General features: G+C 26.3%; 2 protein-coding genes across 2 annotated transcripts; both read right to left on the bottom strand.

Moving 5' to 3' along the window:
• Positions 1-202: 202 nt before the first annotated feature.
• On the bottom strand, positions 203-3460 carry LOC135930690 (protein kinase C zeta type-like; the record flags this gene model as incomplete). Its single annotated transcript, XM_065467499.1, has 7 exons — positions 3433-3460; positions 2896-3374; positions 2606-2712; positions 2350-2492; positions 2169-2254; positions 509-602; positions 203-319 (listed from the first exon to the last, which is right to left on the bottom strand). Coding segments are annotated over exons 1-7 (1054 nt in total), but the record flags the coding sequence as incomplete, so codon positions are not given.
• Positions 3461-10653: 7193 nt separating this feature from the next.
• Positions 10654-14816, bottom strand: LOC135930689 (protein kinase C zeta type-like). The gene is made up of 10 exons (XM_065467498.1): positions 14789-14816; positions 14252-14730; positions 13960-14066; positions 13704-13846; positions 13523-13608; positions 11863-11956; positions 11557-11673; positions 11345-11421; positions 10952-11038; positions 10654-10821 (listed from the first exon to the last, which is right to left on the bottom strand). The coding sequence occupies exons 1-10, from the start codon at positions 14814-14816 to the stop codon at positions 10654-10656; spliced, it is 1386 nt and encodes a 461-aa protein (XP_065323570.1).
• Positions 14817-20608: the final 5792 nt, after the last annotated feature.

The following is a 20608-nucleotide window of genomic DNA, read 5'->3' as shown; positions in this document are numbered from 1 at the left end:
AATCCTCTGATGATGGAGGAGGCTTTGAAGGAAATGGATATAGGGATTTTCACCCTTCCATATTTAGCTAAATAAAATAAAATATATATTAAATTTATTTATTTTCTTTATAATTGGAAATTAAATTTTGATATTCAATGATAATTTATTGAGTTTAAATATTTTTTATCAAATTTCATTAAAGTATAAGTAATTATTGAACCTTGTAAACGATAGTGGTCATCGTTGTGAGAGGGCTTGGCTTCTAGGCCAAAGGGGAGTTTGCCAACCAACATTTCGTACAAAACTACCCCTAAGGCCCACCAATCTATGCTATAGCCTTTCAATTTTAAGTAAATAAATAGTTTTAAAATTTTAGATAACGACATTTTTAAAATATATTTTAATTATGTAAATATTATGATTTTTTTCTTACTAAATCCAGAAGTTATACTAGCTCTACGATATATTTTATTATTAGAAATAGAAATTTTTTTTGTTAAATAAAAGGATAAAATGCAATGTTTACTATAATATGGATCGAATGAAACTTCGGGTGCCTTGTAGTAGACAGTCCCGACTCGCAGAGATTTTCGTCTTTCGATGAAACTTGGTAGAATATCCTAGATTATTTTTTATATAACCGTATATGTATTAAAGTAAATAAGAGAAGTTGAAAAATATATCAGAAAATTTATTCTTAATATTAAAAAATTACTGATTATCTAAGAAAATGTTTATATTTTGGAAAATCTTAGTGGGAAATTTTTGCCAAGTTAAAATTGGAATGTTTAATTATTGGAAACCGAGAAAGCTAAATACAAAATTTAAATTTTATTAACCGTTTCCATAAAGAAGGTGTACATGAAACATTTTAATAGATAAAATTAAAACTGGCAATGATGTATAGTTTTCAACCGATTTCGAATGTGTTAATTAAAATATTCAAAGAGTCCTAATTTTACAATAACAAAATGATTGTGCTTTCTAGCCTCTATGGCCTAGTAGAATCAGTGCGTGCATTTCAACCCGCTAGTTCTAGGTCAAAATTAAGCTGGAACATGTTATTTTTGTGGTACCAACTAGTGGTTTCATGCTACAAGGGTGGCATAGAATTTCGGAGGTTGGCGTGATTAAACAAAAATACGTGGGTGTTATTGCAATTTAATAAAATAAGGCTGTAAATACTTTCATATCGTTTTAAACAAGTTCAAACGCTTATAAAAATTATAAATATGGCTATATCACATTATATTTTTTTAAAATAAAATAAATATATTTCAAAGAGGAATCAATTTACAAACATATATTCTTATCTTTATTTTAAAAATCTAAAACCTATTAAGATAATTTAAACTATAAACCCCCAAATAAAAATATGTTAAAAATTAAATGGATGGAGTTTATTTTTCTAAAGTTTACTAATATTATTTAATTATTTCTATATATATTTTGTGCATTTCTGATAATCGAATTTAAGACATGGTTGAGCCGTGTAAGGCTGAGCCGTGAGCACAGCCAGTGGAAACTTAAAAAATAAATTAAATTTTAATACGAGCTGGCACATACCTTAGCTCGAATAATATTTTCGTTACTATCTACTTTTTTTTGAAGATTTAATTTGGCAATTGATATGAAATTAATTTTAAAAAATAAAAGGTTTTTAAAAAATAAGGATATGGGAAAATATTAGTATTAATATTTTTAAATATTTTTTTAAATATAATAAAATACAAATTATTAAACTGTAAGTTATTGCTGAATATTATATTCAAAGCCTATGGACTTATTTCTTATAAACATTTTAAAGATTTTGAGAAACGGGCAGAACAGAACCTGTTATTTAAAAATATTGCCAGAAATTATGATTTTGATTGTCTGTTAGACCCTTCATCTAGAGCAATCTCGTTATACCTAACTTCATGATTCGATGACTGAAATAAAGGATTCAATCATAAGGATGTATGTTGTAAAAGATAGTATCCCTATTAGTAACTCCCTCAAAATTTCAAAGAAAATGCATCATAAGCCCAGTGTTAAAAGATACTGAATTATACAATCTTCTTTAATGTTATATTTATATATCTATTTAGACACATATGAGCGCTCAGTTTATCTATTTTATGTTCTAAAATTTTATTCCTAACGTTTCTGTGCTATTAATTTTATTGAGATAAAAAATTTATTACCGTGCATAGGCCATAATCAGATAGTTTGATATGGCCATCGGAGCACAATAGAATATTTTCCGGTTTAACGTCTCTATGGATGATTCCTGGGTAGAAAAATATTAAATTTTAATAAAATTAACAAAAAAAATATTATTTTTAATTCCAAAATTGGTAAATAATTTTACTATAAAAATGTTACCTCTACTGTGTAGGTGGTGGAGTGCTAAGGTTATCTCCGCCGCATAGAAACGAGCATGGTGCTCGGGTAGTGTAGAGTTAGGTTGATGTCGGAGGTGACGATGGAGGTCTCCACCGTCAACGTACTCCATGATGAAGGCGTAACTGTAAATTAATAGATAAATAATTATCTTTAATTATTAAAATATTTTTATATTCTCAATTTAATAAATATTTTTATAAATATATAAACTTATATTAAAGTATAAAATACATACTTCATAGGGGTGTGGTAGTAGGCGAATAACTCAACCATAAATGGGAGTTTTTTAGTTTTATCGAAAACTAACTTTTCTCTATGAATTAGCCTTTTGCTGTAGGCATCCTATTTATAAAAAATAGTCAATATTTAATATCACGAATCAAATGTAGAATGGAGGTTAGTAACTATAAAGCTTAAATATTATATGGTTATTAGACATTAATAAAATTTTGAAGAAGAACTTGATAAGCACAATTTAGAAATATTATTAAACAGCATATAAATATTAAATGATTTAATGCAAACCTCTATATCGTCACGGAATTGCTTCCGAATCACCTTTGCGGCGTATTCCTTCCCATTTGTTTTGGAACGGGCAAGGAAAACCTTAGCAGCTCCACCCTGGCCTATTAGCTTTACAAAATCGTAATCTGTGCAAATGGGTTTTATTTTTGTATCATCCTTGGAAGAATATTTAACATCCTCAACAGGATCAATAATATTATCCTCCACCTTCAATTTTTGAGGACACATTTTGAAGATGGGGTAAGAAAGGTTGTCCTTACAGGGATTAACTGACATACCTCTGACAACCCCCTCTACCCCATCTTCACAAACATTCATCTTGCCGATACCCCTATTTTCAAAACACTTTTTGAAAATAGGGTATTCCCTCACGTCGTTCATTAAAGCATTAATGACTAGGCCATCAGGCCTGATACCTTCTTTTCTTCTGCAACCAAAACATTTTCTAACACGAGACCACACATTAACCTTTTTATTATCTAAAAAATGTGCAATAAAAAAAATGGAATTTAACTAAGGAATACGATTAAATTGTACCTTTCTTTGGTGCAGTATCAACCTTCATTTTACCTAAACATAAGTCAACTAAAATATTCTTCATCATATAATTTTTTTTTGAAACAAATTTAAAAATAGTTTATAATGATCAAATTTAGAGTTAAGATTCCTTGATATAATAATACGTATTAAAGATTGAAATTTTTAAAATTGACGTATTTTAATGAATCATTATTGTTTACGATAATATATCAAATCTTTTAATTATATTTTCCGTGATAACGCTTAAATTACACATGCGTCATAATTTATAATCAATTATTAAACATGATGTATTAAGCAGCTACCAGCGGATAAAATGTTGAACTTATACGTTTTCGTTTTTAGAGTTAATTGTTTCTAACATAGTCGAAAGATATATTTATTTTTCTATACATATTATCTACAATATTTTCATTTAGTTGTAGGAGCTTGTATTCTAAAACACAATTTTTTATATCAGATTCATACCTACAATTAATTTTAGTGTTGCAAAATATTCCTTCAGATTTATAAAATTTATAAGAGGCATTCCACAATTTTATTTTTTTAGAGCTTTAATTTTAGTCATTCTATTTTAGAAATAATTGTATTTTATACAACATATATTTTTGTTGTATATAATATTTCTGATTCTGTCAATCCGAGATGTAAATATGAATATTACAAGCCTTTATATCGAAATCGTTTTATTCGAAAAAAATGCTTATTATTTAAACTTTAAATATACTTGTATTCAAATAAAACGTATAATCCCTTTATATATTTGAAACTTTTCTAAAAATAGCTTAATGTCTCCTTCACCCCCTTCCTTCCCTACCCATTCCCAATAAAAGTCACGTTTTAGAACGCTGCATATGTGACACCGCTGTTTATTGATGATCTTATTTTTATAAGAAATACTGGCAACGTATCCAGAATTTATTCAAGGTGCCAACAATAAACCACTCACCTCATTGGATTTATGTGTTTCTGATTTTTTAGGGGTTATTTTTATTCTTAGCAATAATTGTTTTTTCTATAAATTATATACCGACAGGCTAAAGCACTAAAATGCCATACTTACTAATCATTAATGTGAGTTTTTCAGAGTTGATGTTTCAAAGAAACATGTCTGTATTTACGTGGCTGGATATGATAGTTTTTTTTTCTGGCTTCTAATTAGTTACTTTGTTATTGGTAAAATTGATTCAAGATGTCAGATTTTTAGTATTCATCTTGCTACATGATTCGACTATGGTTAGATTCATATTCTTTAAAAATATTTAAATATTTGACCATAGAAACTATAGGCTAGATAGGTCTAATGTTGGCTTGAGCTAGTATATTAGTGAATAGAAGATGACAGCATGTTCCCAAGTTAATTTCAAACCCGCTGACGGATATCGATACCAAAGGACAAATTAAACAATCGTACCCACAATTGTAAATGATGAATTACATCTCTATAATCTCCGTTATCTTATATTTATAATTTTCGTATCATTAAAGTTATTACATTTTTTTTCTTCTTTCTATTTTCGTAAAAGCTAAATGAATTAAAATAAATAACTATATAACCTATACCTAAAGTTTATTTTATTAATAAAAATTAATTTTGATAAATTAAATACGATCCGAACCGAATAATAAATTGGCTAGACAATGCCTAATTCTGAGTCGGTCTTAAATAAAATATTTATCTTAAGATAAATTCTATTTTTTTGGATATGAATTCCAAGCACTAGACCATCCACTAATCTGATCACTAAATTCACCCGCCAAACATATAGCCTTGGCTGTATGACTAACCCTTTTGAATTTATCAGGAGCATCTTTTTATCACATATCAGAATCTGGTATTTGAATTCAGGGTGCTAAAAAGTTATAAATTTTAAAACTATAACCAATCCTTATTATTCTCAAATTTTCTTTGTTGAACAATATTTTGAAAGTCGGTCACAAATTTCAATTGTAAAATCACTACATTAATCTAATTTCAAAATTTATATTTTTATTTCGTATACATTAATAAATAAAAATAACATAATTTTCCTATATATATATAATTTTAATCAATCTAAAATAAATTTATAAACTAGTGTGCAACATCTTTCTCCCAAGTTATTTTCACTCAACATCGAGTATACTCATCGCGATCGTCCAGAACATGCTTGCATTCTTCTGGATCTTACAACTAATTTCCCCTCCCACCTGCTTATCAACTGGATCAAATTTTATATAATAAGAATATTGTTTTATACTGAGAAAAATATTCAATGTATTAATCTGATTAATCTTGGATATAAAGTTATATTCATAATTGAATTGTATATTTTTATGTCCGAACCACTGTTTAATACATTATCTAAAAATAAAGGGTAAAAATATTAATAAAATCTTTTCAGTTTCATTCTTATAAATTAAATAATTAGTTTTTCAAGTTTCATTTGTTTATATAAATTTTCAATATGGGAAAGCCATAATAGTGTGTTAAAAGCTTTGTAATGGAAGACTCTTCATGATATTTTAATGACCATATCGTCAGCTTGGAATGAGAAGAGAGAATTTTCCTAAATGCGAAAAGATCTTTGGCTGACATTTATAATAATTATTTTTTGGAATGGTTTATAATTCCTTATAGCAATGCACATTAAAAAAAATTCTTAAATCACTAGAATAAAATGAAAAATAAAATTATTCTAACATAAATATAAATTAGGGATTTCCCATATTGAAATAAAGGAGGATAGGAAGCTAGTTGAATTGGAAAATTACCTTTAAATAAAAGGAAAAGACGTGATTAAGTTTACAGAGTCTAAATCTAACAGAATGTGGTAAATGAAAATTAATCGCTTTAATTACGAATATAAATTTAAAGATGGGCACGGCCTAAATAGGCCTGAACTGGTTTAAAAAAATGTCAAAATGCTAACTATTTTTCCCGGTGGACAATAGATAGTGACTGGGTTTGGCTAAATAAAAATTTGAGCCAAAATTAGTTCATAGTAAAATATATTCCTGACCAGGCTGAAAATCCTTAAAAGATCTGCTTGAACTTTAATGCCGATTTTTGTTATTTGTTTGAATTATATGATATAGATATAAATATTTAATTTTTTATTACATACGATTAAACAGAGAAGTAATTCAGGGGCGTCGCTAGCCTTTACAATCTCATGGGGCTCTTCTAAAAAAAATTTTTATGGGGAGCATCGCCCCTCCCTCCATACCCCCCAATTTCGGGCCGGTTTTATATTTATATATTATTCTTTTTAAAATTTGTTAAATCTGAACAATTATTATGAATTTCATATTTTGTCATTTATTATATTATGCATACAAAATAAATTGGCATATAAACAATTAAAACAATACAAGACATTTATAAAGATAATATTTTTTAATACAAAATCTATTTATTATAGTATACAATATTTTCGATTGCTGATATATGCGTCTAAAGAATTACAAGTGATAAAAAAGGTTAATTAATTCATACATATGCCTCAATTGATAATGGTTTTTAAAAACCACATAAGATATAATTCTTAGCAACTTACATTGACAAAAGGTCATGAAACTAATATAACTTTCTGTTACCATCAATGTTTTATAGAATGGACTAATAAGAAAAAATTTATAGGCCTTACTAAATTAACAATTCTTGAAGAAGAGAATATAAACGACCAATCCAAATCATAAAACTATATAGTGGTTAGAGCGTATGATGGCAGCTAGATAAGTAATCAAGAAAATTATTGTGAGATTATAAATTTCTAAAAGATTATCTTCCATTTTTAATGATATATAAACGACTGCACAGTTGACCATTACTGCATATCTAAAATATGCAATCATATGTTCTCAGCAGCTGTAGTAATAATATTAAATTACATACCCACACAAATAATAGATGCTGGTTAATTTGCAGTAATGGCCATGACACTCACGATGTAAGCTAGTATCAGAATTTATTATGTTGGATAAATTGATAAAATAAAAACACTAAATTCTTTTGAAGAAATAATTGTGCAAATATATTGAGGCCTTGAGTTATTTAAACACGGCAAGGATGCCATATTAGAAATGAAACATTTTGACACTATAAAATAAGGACCAGAATGATATGATAAAACAATTAAGATTTTGTCGCACCACCTCTAGTTGGTATATTATATCTTAAAATAATAGTAATTTGTAAAAATATCAAAAACTTCTATTAAATATTTAACTATAAACTGTTTTTTGATAAAGAAAAAAATAGATTTCATAACGTAAAAATGAAAAGAAAAGATATCAAATTTATTACATCCATTTTAAGATGAATAATAAAACGTTTAATTTTTAAAATATTTATAACTAAATAGATGGCGTTAAAAACTTGAAGGCAATTTTTACTATATTTATTATCAAAAGCATTTATTAGTAAAATTCATTATAATATTAGCTGTAGTATATTATAACTGTCAAATACGTCGATAAAAGTGGCATTTTATCTAATATTTTATAAACAACTGTATATAATAGAGGATCTTAACTATATGTCTACTTTCTTACTTTTTAATATACTTATTTGGACCTTGAAAATATTCTTAGGAATAGGTATGATAATAAATTTTAAAAATAAATATAGTTGATTAGTTATTTTGAACTCTGCTAATTACAATATTAAATTTTTAGTTTTCAATTAATAAATGATTATATTTATTTAATTAAGGTTATAAAATAATTTAAATAATAATAGCCAATTAAGCTTCAACTGTTAATGATAAATTAATATTAAGTGAGTGATATTGATATTCTATTTTTAACACAAAATTTGATTGCTAGCTATAATTTATATGTATTAATTTAATCTAATATTTAAAATAGTATTCATTTAATAAATATTTAGATAATCTTATTAATTTGTAAATAATAAAATTAAATCTATTTTCTTTAGAATTATAAAAGAAATCTTTCAGGGGGCAATCAAAATAATTTATTTTAGTTCAAGGGGTTAAGATTCCATTAAAAAAAAATTTTTTTTGCTTCAGGGGGCTCTAGCCCCGGCGCCCTCCCCCTAGCGACGCCACTGTAGTAATTTTTATTTTCAAATTGTTAATTTTAGAATTATTTCAAAATTAAAAAGATTTACATTTTGTTACTAATTTTTGTTAAAATTGTACCTGTGTTTTAGTGAACTTAAAAATTATTATTTTTTAGAAGGTTAAGTAAAAAAATATCGCCAATTCTTAAACAATATTTGGCGAACATTACTAAAAATAGAAACACCTAATACAATATAGAGAAAGTCATTTGTTCGCAAATATATAATTTTTAAAAAATAATAAACTTTTTAAAATAATCAGTAAATGTAATTTTAATCATAAACTAAGAACTTTACAAGTTACCATAAGAGTTTCATGCATCGGGCTTAAAAATATTTATAGAGATCTGCGTTGAACCCCGATTTTTGTTATATATTAATTGTTTTAATTGTATTCTATAGTTATAAATAATTTTTTATTACAAACGATTAAACAGTAAAGTTTAAATTATTTTGAAATAATTTTTTAATATTGTTATTAGCAATGAATTATTATGAATGTCCACCTTCACTTCGCTGAAAATTTTAATCAATATTTAAGATATCATTAAATAATTAATGGGGATTTTTTTAAAATCTTTTTACCCGATGAAAATGCCTAATTTTTTTAAAAATATTATTCAAAAATAATACTACTAAAAGGAAATATAAACCGTTAAATATTCCTCAATAATGATAATTATTATAAAAATATAAAGTAATATGTATATCAAGAAAAATATTTTTCGACATTTATTGATACATTACATTTATTAGACATAATATTAACATTCTTTATATATTATGTAATTTTTTCAATAATCAATATGAATGACACGTTGTGACACATGCCTTATCTGCTTATAAAAACTTTATAAGCTTCTTTAATCAATCATAATCGATGTTATAAATGTGATTATAAAGCATTTTGCGTGTTCCAGTTAAAAAAAACTATACTAAATCAAATGTAATCAAAACTAACGTTCCAATTTTGGCTGAAAATATAATAATGGAAAGTTGATCGGATTTCAATAAATAAGACGTTTTTATCACAAAATTGTTATCAATATTGTGAGTTTTTAATTTTAAAATATTCTAATTCCTTCGATTTGTTGATCACGTCGCATTGCTATCTGGTGAAGGAAGGGTGGTTAATAAGTTTGTATTTCTGTTTCATTGGCTATCTTGAATTGAGTATTATTAGATGATGGAAAGGATACGTAGGATGAGAGCTTCGCCGATATCATTTTTGGAGTAGTATCATCGTCATGCATTAATTTTGGAAGATTTCTATTATTAGCATTAGTTTCCGATTTCTCTATAATGGCTTATATGAGTAACTAGGCCTTGCTTCTTTATAGGGATATCTAGTTCTGAAGGTTTTGACTTAGCCAGAGATTTTATCGCTGGTGGCTTTATGTCAAAGTCAGTCTTATTCTCACTAGGATATAATTTAGAATTATATGATAATACAAAATGTTAAATTTTATATAATACAATCTCTCTAAATATTCAAACAAATCCTTATAGATAAAATACAGCTAAAAAATTAACTCTTCATCCCTCTTTTTTTTCTTCGGTTTAAGTTTTTCATCATCTTTATCTAATATATCGATAATAAACAAAAAATCACTTTTTAAATTAAGACAATGCCAAAAAAATCAAAATTAAACAATCTATATTAACCAATAAATAGGATGTATACCATCGTCACACGATGTTTGACAATCTTCCAAATAATCTGAAGCTTCAGTACTATCTAAGAGGCTCCTTATTTTTACTTTTCCCCCAATTTATTTCTTTTTTTTCTTATTGGGCCCAACTTTATCGTCATCTTCCGTCAAATACTATATATTGGAATCCCTTTCTTTCGTGCTTTAGCCTTTAAGTTTTTCTTAACAGTCTGCAAAGATGTCATATAATCTGGTGCCCGCGAATTTCTGAGTTCTCAATAGGGCATCTGATGTAATAGTAGGTTGTAATAACCGCCATTTAAGCTATTTATGGCAGTATTAACCAAGATTACGTCATTCAGTAATCTATTTCCGTCAGTAAAAAGGGTCCTATGAGATGTAAAAAATTTTCATAAAAGTTCTTTAAAGCTCGCTCTATAATTAATGTAGTATTGTTATCCTATTTCTAATAGTGATTTTGAATCGTCGATAAGAATTTTAGGAGAGTATTTTTTGTCTAATATTTGAGGGAATATTGGGTTCATTTAATATCCTAGGATTGTATTTGTACTGTATGGGTATACTATCACTGGGATTAATCCATTCCTCGAAATTCCTAAGTATGAGAACTATCATTTTGGACGTGTGGAAGCATTCCAAACCCCCCTATAGTTGCGGGTGCAACAATGTTTCAGGTTTATAGGGGGGTGTCAATTTCATTTCTTCCAGCTTAAAAGGTTAAAAAAAACATATAAATAAATAATGAAACTCAAAAAGATAAGCAATGTAATTTTACCAGATTCCACTCAATTGTTTTGAAGAATTGGTGTGATTTTATATTGGAAAACCCATTTTCATCTCCTCCTAATCTTTTTTTGGGATCCTATCAATTATATATGATGCATATATTTATGAGTTAAGGCAGTTATAAATTGAATTTTTTAAAAATTTGTTTATGAAAACTTTAATAAAAATAAATAATAAGCTTTTATTTTAATATACGAATAAACATATCAAAAATACATCACTAGAAAAGTTTAAAAATTTAACATTAGATTTTTTTCAGTTTTAAATTCAGAAAATTTTTTAATTTCTTAAAGCATATTTAGAAAATAAACTTAATTTTATCGTTCATCTGAATTTTACTGATATAATGTTTTAAAATAAAATTTAATTATTTATATCAAACCTCTGTCAAGAATCCTCTGATGATGGAGGAGGCTTTGAAGGAAATGGATATAGGGATTTTCACCCTTCCATATTTAGCTAAATAAAATAAAATATATATTAAATTTATTTATTTTCTTTATAATTGGAAATTAAATTTTGATATTCAATGATAATTTATTGAGTTTAAATATTTTTTATCAAATTTCATTAAAGTATAAGTAATTATTGAACCTTGTAAACGATAGTGGTCATCGTTGTGAGAGGGCTTGGCTTCTAGGCCAAAGGGGAGTTTGCCAACCAACATTTCGTACAAAACTACCCCTAAGGCCCACCAATCTATGCTATAGCCTTTCAATTTTAAGTAAATAAATAGTTTTAAAATTTTAGATAACGACATTTTTAAAATATATTTTAATTATGTAAATATTATGATTTTTTTCTTACTAAATCCAGAAGTTATACTAGCTCTACGATATATTTTATTATTAGAAATAGAAATTTTTTTTGTTAAATAAAAGGATAAAATGCAATGTTTACTATAATATGGATCGAATGAAACTTCGGGTGCCTTGTAGTAGACAGTCCCGACTCGCAGAGATTTTCGTCTTTCGATGAAACTTGGTAGAATATCCTAGATTATTTTTTATATAACCGTATATGTATTAAAGTAAATAAGAGAAGTTGAAAAATATATCAGAAAATTTATTCTTAATATTAAAAAATTACTGATTATCTAAGAAAATGTTTATATTTTGGAAAATCTTAGTGGGAAATTTTTGCCAAGTTAAAATTGGAATGTTTAATTATTGGAAACCGAGAAAGCTAAATACAAAATTTAAATTTTATTAACCGTTTCCATAAAGAAGGTGTACATGAAACATTTTAATAGATAAAATTAAAACTGGCAATGATGTATAGTTTTCAACCGATTTCGAATGTGTTAATTAAAATATTCAAAGAGTCCTAATTTTACAATAACAAAATGATTGTGCTTTCTAGCCTCTATGGCCTAGTAGAATCAGTGCGTGCATTTCAACCCGCTAGTTCTAGGTCAAAATTAAGCTGGAACATGTTATTTTTGTGGTACCAACTAGTGGTTTCATGCTACAAGGGTGGCATAGAATTTCGGAGGTTGGCGTGATTAAACAAAAATACGTGGGTGTTATTGCAATTTAATAAAATAAGGCTGTAAATACTTTCATATCGTTTTAAACAAGTTCAAACGCTTATAAAAATTATAAATATGGCTATATCACATTATATTTTTTTAAAATAAAATAAATATATTTCAAAGAGGAATCAATTTACAAACATATATTCTTATCTTTATTTTAAAAATCTAAAACCTATTAAGATAATTTAAACTATAAACCCCCAAATAAAAATATGTTAAAAATTAAATGGATGGAGTTTATTTTTCTAAAGTTTACTAATATTATTTAATTATTTCTATATATATTTTGTGCATTTCTGATAATCGAATTTAAGACTTGGTTGAGCCGTGTAAGGCTGAGCCGTGAGCACAGCCAGTGGAAACTTAAAAAATAAATTAAATTTTAATACGAGCTGGCACATACCTTAGCTCGAATAATATTTTCGTTACTATCTACTTTTTTTTGAAGATTTAATTTGGCAATTGATATGAAATTAATTTTAAAAAATAAAAGGTTTTTAAAAAATAAGGATATGGGAAAATATTAGTATTAATATTTTTATATATTTTTTTAAATATAATAAAATACAAATTATTAAACTGTAAGTTATTGCTGAATATTATATTCAAAGCCTATGGACTTATTTCTTATAAACATTTTAAAGATTTTGAGAAACGGGCAGAACAGAACCTGTTATTTAAAAATATTGCCAGAAATTATGATTTTGATTGTCTGTTAGACCCTTCATCTAGAGCAATCTCGTTATACCTAACTTCATGATTCGATGACTGAAATAAAGGATTCAATCATAAGGATGTATGTTGTAAAAGATAGTATCCCTATTAGTAACTCCCTCAAAATTTCAAAGAAAATGCATCATAAGCCCAGTGTTAAAAGATACTGAATTATACAATCTTCTTTAATGTTATATTTATATATCTATTTGGACACATATGAGCGCTCAGTTTATCTATTTTATGTTCTAAAATTTTATTCCTAACGTTTCTGTGCTATTAATTTTATTGAGATAAAAAATTTATTACCGTGCATAGGCCATAATCAGATAGTTTGATATGGCCATCGGAGCACAATAGAATATTTTCCGGTTTAACGTCTCTATGGATGATTCCTGGGTAGAAAAATATTAAATTTTAATAAAATTAACAAAAAAAATATTATTTTTAATTCCAAAATTGGTAAATAATTTTACTATAAAAATGTTACCTCTACTGTGTAGGTGGTGGAGTGCTAAGGTTATCTCCGCCGCATAGAAACGAGCATGGTGCTCGGGTAGTGTAGAGTTAGGTTGATGTCGGAGGTGACGATGGAGGTCTCCACCGTCAACGTACTCCATGATGAAGGCGTAACTGTAAATTAATAGATAAATAATTATCTTTAATTATTAAAATATTTTTATATTCTCAATTTAATAAATATTTTTATAAATATATAAACTTATATTAAAGTATAAAATACATACTTCATAGGGGTGTGGTAGTAGGCGAATAACTCAACCATAAATGGGAGTTTTTTAGTTTTATCGAAAACTAACTTTTCTCTATGAATTAGCCTTTTGCTGTAGGCATCCTATTTATAAAAAATATAGTCAATATTTAATAATACGAATCAAATGTAGAATGGAGGTTAGTAACTATAAAGCTTAAATATTATATGGTTATTAGACATTAATAAAATTTTGAAGAAGAACTTGATAAGCACAATTTAGAAATATTATTAAACAGCATATAAATATTAAATGATTTAATGCAAACCTCTATATCGTCACGGAATTGCTTCCGAATCACCTTTGCGGCGTATTCCTTCCCATTTGTTTTGGAACGGGCAAGGAAAACCTTAGCAGCTCCACCCTGGCCTATTAGCTTTACAAAATCGTAATCTGTGCAAATGGGTTTTATTTTTGTATCATCCTTGGAAGAATATTTAACATCCTCAACAGGATCAATAATATTATCCTCCACCTTCAATTTTTGAGGACACATTTTGAAGATGGGGTAAGAAAGGTTGTCCTTACAGGGATTAACTGACATACCTCTGACAACCCCCTCTACCCCATCTTCACAAACATTCATCTTGCCGATACCCCTATTTTCAAAACACTTTTTGAAAATAGGGTATTCCCTCACGTCGTTCATTAAAGCATTAATGACTAGGCCATCAGGCCTGATACCTTCTTTTCTTCTGCAACCAAAACATTTTCTAACACGAGACCACACATTAACCTTTTTATTATCTAAAAAATGTGCAATAAAAAAAATGGAATTTAACTAAGGAATACGATTAAATTGTACCTTTCTTTGGTGCAGTATCAACCTTCATTTTACCTAAACATAAGTCAACTAAAATATTCTTCATCATATAATTTTTTTTTGAAACAAATTTAAAAATAGTTTATAATGATCAAATTTGGAGTTAAGATTCCTTGATATAATAATACGTATTAAAGATTGAAATTTTTAAAATTGACGTATTTTAATGAATCATTATTGTTTACGATAATATATCAAATCTTTTAATTATATTTTCCGTGATAACGCTTAAATTACACATGCGTCATAATTTATAATCAATTATTAAACATGATGTATTAAGCAGCTACCAGCGGATAAAATGTTGAACTTATACGTTTTCGTTTTTAGAGTTAATTGTTTCTAACATAGTCGAAAGATATATTTATTTTTCTATACATATTATCTACAATATTTTCATTTAGTTGTAGGAGCTTGTATTCTAAAACACAATTTTTTATATCAGATTCATACCTACAATTAATTTTAGTGTTGCAAAATATTCCTTCAGATTTATAAAATTTATAAGAGGCATTCCACAATTTTATTTTTTTAGAGCTTTAATTTTAGTCATTCTATTTTAGAAATAATTGTATTTTATACAACATATATTTTTGTTGTATATAATATTTCTGATTCTGTCAATCCGAGATGTAAATATGAATATTACAAGCCTTTATATCGAAATCGTTTTATTCGAAAAAAATGCTTATTATTTAAACTTTAAATATACTTGTATTCAAATAAAACGTATAATCCCTTTATATATTTGAAACTTTTCTAAAAATAGCTTAATGTCTACCCCCTTCCTTCCCTACCCATTCCCAATAAAAGTCACGTTTTAGAACGCTGCATATGTGACACCGCTGTTTATTGATGATCTTATTTTTATAAGAAATACTGGCAACGTATCCAGAATTTATTCAAGGTGCCAACAATAAACCACTCACCTCATTGGATTTATGTGTTTCTGATTTTTTAGGGGTTATTTTTATTCTTAGCAATAATTGTTTTTTCTATAAATTATATACCGACAGGCTAAAGCACTAAAATGCCATACTTACTAATCATTAATGTGAGTTTTCAGAGTTGATGTTTCAAAGAAACATGTCTGTATTTACGTGGCTGGATATGATAGTTTTTTTTTCTGGCTTCTAATTAGTTACTTTGTTATTGGTAAAATTGATTCAAGATGTCAGATTTTTAGTATTCATCTTGCTACATGATTCGACTATGGTTAGATTCATATTCTTTAAAAATATTTAAATATTTGACCATAGAAACTATAGGCTAGATAGGTCTAATGTTGGCTTGAGCTAGTATATTAGTGAATAGAAGATGACAGCATGTTCCCAAGTTAATTTCAAACCCGCTGACGGATATCGATACCAAAGGACAAATTAAACAATCGTACCCACAATTGTAAATGATGAATTACATCTCTATAATCTCCGTTATCTTATATTTATAATTTTCGTATCATTAAAGTTATTACATTTTTTTTCTTCTTTCTATTTTCGTAAAAGCTAAATGAATTAAAATAAATAACTATATAACCTATACCTAAAGTTTATTTTATTAATAAAAATTAATTTTGATAAATTAAATACGATCCGAACCGAATAATAAATTGGCTAGACAATGCCTAATTCTGAGTCGGTCTTAAATAAAATATTTATCTTAAGATAAATTCTATTTTTTTGGATATGAATTCCAAGCACTAGACCATCCACTAATCTGATCACTAAATTCACCCGCCAAACATATAGCCTTGGCTGTATGACTAACCCTTTTGAATTTATCAGGAGCATCTTTATCACATATCAGAATCTGGTATTTGAATTCAGGGTGCTAAAAAGTTATAAATTTTAAAACTATAACCAATCCTTATTATTCTCAAATTTTCTTTGTTGAACAATATTTTGAAAGTCGGTCACAATTTTCAATTGTAAAATCACTATATTAATCTAATTTTAAAATTTATATTTTTATTTCGTATACATTAATAAATAAAAATAACATAATTTTCCTATATATATATAATTTTAATCAATCTAAAATAAATTTATAAACTAGTGTGCAACATCTTTCTCCCAAGTTATTTTCACTCAACATCGAGTATACTCATCGCGATCGTCCAGAACATGCTTGCATTCTTCTGGATCTTACAACTAATTTCCCCTCCCACCTGCTTATCAACTGGATCAAATTTTATATAATAAGAATATTGTTTTATACTGAGAAAAATATTCAATGTATTAATCTGATTAATCTTGGATATAAAGTTATATTCATAATTGAATTGTATATTTTTATGTCCGAACCACTGTTTAATACATTATCTAAAAATAAAGGGTAAAAATATTAATAAAATCTTTTCAGTTTCATTCTTATAAATTAAATAATTAGTTTTTCAAGTTTCATTTGTTTATATAAATTTTCAATATGGGAAAGCCATAATAGTGTGTTAAAAGCTTTGTAATGGAAGACTCTTCATGATATTTTAATGACCATATCGTCAGCTTGGAATGAGAAGAGAGAATTTTCCTAAATGCGAAAAGATCTTTGGCTGACATTTATAATAATTATTTTTTGGAATGGTTTATAATTCCTTATAGCAATGCACATTAAAAAAAATTCTTAAATCACTAGAATAAAATGAAAAATAAAATTATTCTAACATAAATATAAATTAGGGATTTCCCATATTGAAATAAAGGAGGATAGGAAGCTAGTTGAATTGGAAAATTACCTTTAAATAAAAGGAAAAGACGTGATTAAGTTTACAGAGTCTAAATCTAACAGAATGTGGTAAATGAAAATTAATCGCTTTAATTACGAATATAAATTTAAAGATGGGCACGGCCTAAATAGGCCTGAACTGGTTTAAAAAAATGTCAAAATGCTAACTATTTTTCCCGGTGGACAATAGATAGTGACTGGGTTTGGCTAAATAAAAATTTGAGCCAAAATTAGTTCATAGTAAAATATATTCCTGACCAGGCTGAAAATCCTTAAAAGATCTGCTTGAACTTTAATGCCGATTTTTGTTATTTGTTTGAATTATATGATATAGATATAAATATTTAATTTTTTATTACATACGATTAAACAGAGAAGTAATTCAGGGGCGTCGCTAGCCTTTACAATCTCATGGGGCTCTTCTAAAAAAAATTTTTATGGGGAGCATCGCCCCTCCCTCCATACCCCCCAATTTCGGGCCGGTTTTATATTTATATATTATTCTTTTTAAAATTTGTTAAATCTGAACAATTATTATGAATTTCATATTTTGTCATTTATTATATTATGCATACAAAATAAATTGGCATATAAACAATTAAAACAATACAAGACATTTATAAAGATAATATTTTTTAATACAAAATCTATTTATTATAGTATACAATATTTTCGATTGCTGATATATGCGTCTAAAGAATTACAAGTGATAAAAAAGGTTAATTAATTCATACATATGCCTCAATTGATAATGGTTTTTAAAAACCACATAAGATATAATTCTTAGCAACTTACATTGACAAAAGGTCATGAAACTAATATAACTTTCTGTTACCATCAATGTTTTATAGAATGGACTAATAAGAAAAAATTTATAGGCCTTACTAAATTAACAATTCTTGAAGAAGAGAATATAAACGACCAATCCAAATCATAAAACTATATAGTGGTTAGAGCGTATGATGGCAGCTAGATAAGTAATCAAGAAAATTATTGTGAGATTATAAATTTCTAAAAGATTATCTTCCATTTTTAATGATATATAAACGACTGCACAGTTGACCATTACTGCATATCTAAAATATGCAATCATATGTTCTCAGCAGCTGTAGTAATAATATTAAATTACATACCCACACAAATAATAGATGCTGGTTAATTTGCAGTAATGGCCATGACACTCACGATGTAAGCTAGTATCAGAATTTATTATGTTGGATAAATTGATAAAATAAAAACACTAAATTCTTTTGAAGAAATAATTGTGCAAATATATTGAGGCCTTGAGTTATTTAAACACGGCAAGGATGCCATATTAGAAATGAAACATTTTGACACTATAAAATAAGGACCAGAATGATATGATAAAACAATTAAGATTTTGTCGCACCACCTCTAGTTGGTATATTATATCTTAAAATAATAGTAATTTGTAAAAATATCAAAAACTTCTATTAAATATTTAACTATAAACTGTTTTTTGATAAAGAAAAAAATAGATTTCATAACGTAAAAATGAAAAGAAAAGATATCAAATTTATTACATCCATTTTAAGATGAATAATAAAACGTTTAATTTTTAAAATATTTATAACTAAATAGATGGCGTTAAAAACTTGAAGGCAATTTTTACTATATTTATTATCAAAAGCATTTATTAGTAAAATTCATTATAATATTAGCTGTAGTATATTATAACTGTCAAATACGTCGATAAAAGTGGCATTTTATCTAATATTTTATAAACAACTGTATATAATAGAGGATCTTAACTATATGTCTACTTTCTTACTTTTTAATATACTTATTTGGACCTTGAAAATATTCTTAGGAATAGGTATGATAATAAATTTTAAAAATAAATATAGTTGATTAGTTATTTTGAACTCTGCTAATTACAATATTAAATTTTTAGTTTTCAATTAATAAATGATTATATTTATTTAATTAAGGTTATAAAATAATTTAAATAATAATAGCCAATTAAGCTTCAACTGTTAATGATAAATTAATATTAAGTGAGTGATATTGATATTCTATTTTTAACACAAAATTTGATTGCTAGCTATAATTTATATGTATTAATTTAATCTAATATTTAAAATAGTATTCATTTAATAAATATTTAGATAATCTTATTAATTTGTAAATAATAAAATTAAATCTATTTTCTTTAGAATTATAAAAGAAATCTTTCAGGGGGCAATCAAAATAATTTATTTTAGTTCAAGGGGTTAAGATTCCATTAAAAAAAAATTTTTTTTGCTTCAGGGGGCTCTAGCCCCGGCGCCCTCCCCCTAGCGACGCCACTGTAGTAATTTTTATTTTCAAATTGTTAATTTTAGAATTATTTCAAAATTAAAAAGATTTACATTTTGTTACTAATTTTTGTTAAAATTGTACCTGTGTTTTAGTGAACTTAAAAATTATTATTTTTTAGAAGGTTAAGTAAAAAAATATCGCCAATTCTTAAACAATATTTGGCGAACATTACTAAAAATAGAAACACCTAATACAATATAGAGAAAGTCATTTGTTCGCAAATATATAATTTTTAAAAAATAATAAACTTTTTAAAATAATCAGTAAATGTAATTTTAATCATAAACTAAGAACTTTACAAGTTACCATAAGAGTTTCATGCATCGGGCTTAAAAATATTTATAGAGATCTGCGTTGAACCCCGATTTTTGTTATATATTAATTGTTTTAATTGTATTCTATAGTTATAAATAATTTTTTATTACAAACGATTAAACAGTAAAGTTTAAATTATTTTGAAATAATTTTTTAATATTGTTATTAGCAATGAATTATTATGAATGTCCACCTTCACTTCGCTGAAAATTTTAATCAATATTTAAGATATCATTAAATAATTAATGGGGATTTTTTTAAAATCTTTTTACCCGATGAAAATGCCTAATTTTTTTAAAAATATTATTCAAAAATAATACTACTAAAAGGAAATATAAACCGTTAAATATTCCTCAATAATGATAATTATTATAAAAATATAAAGTAATATGTATATCAAGAAAAATATTTTTCGACATTTATTGATACATTACATTTATTAGA

The sequence above is a fragment of the Gordionus sp. m RMFG-2023 genome, unplaced genomic scaffold, assembly GCF_954871325.1.
Source record: "Gordionus sp. m RMFG-2023 unplaced genomic scaffold, tfGorSpeb1-WG-v2 contig_309, whole genome shotgun sequence".
In the NCBI taxonomy this organism is placed as follows: Eukaryota; Metazoa; Nematomorpha; class Gordioida; order Chordodea; family Parachordodidae; genus Gordionus; species Gordionus sp. m RMFG-2023.
This window is presented reverse-complemented; position numbering and strand designations above follow the sequence as displayed.

Bases quoted from the DNA above. Each gene is read 5' to 3' on its own strand.
- LOC135930689 (XM_065467498.1), bottom strand. From the start codon at position 14,816: ATGAAGGTTGATACTGCACCAAAGAAAG. The intron at 14,067-14,251 runs GTTTGCATTAAA...TTTTATAAATAG, and splicing joins AATTCCGTGACGATATAGAG to GATGCCTACAGCAAAAGGCT. The intron at 11,039-11,344 runs GTTTGATATAAA...TATAATTGATAG, and splicing joins TCAGAGGATTCTTGACAGAG to GATCCCAAAAAAAGATTAGG.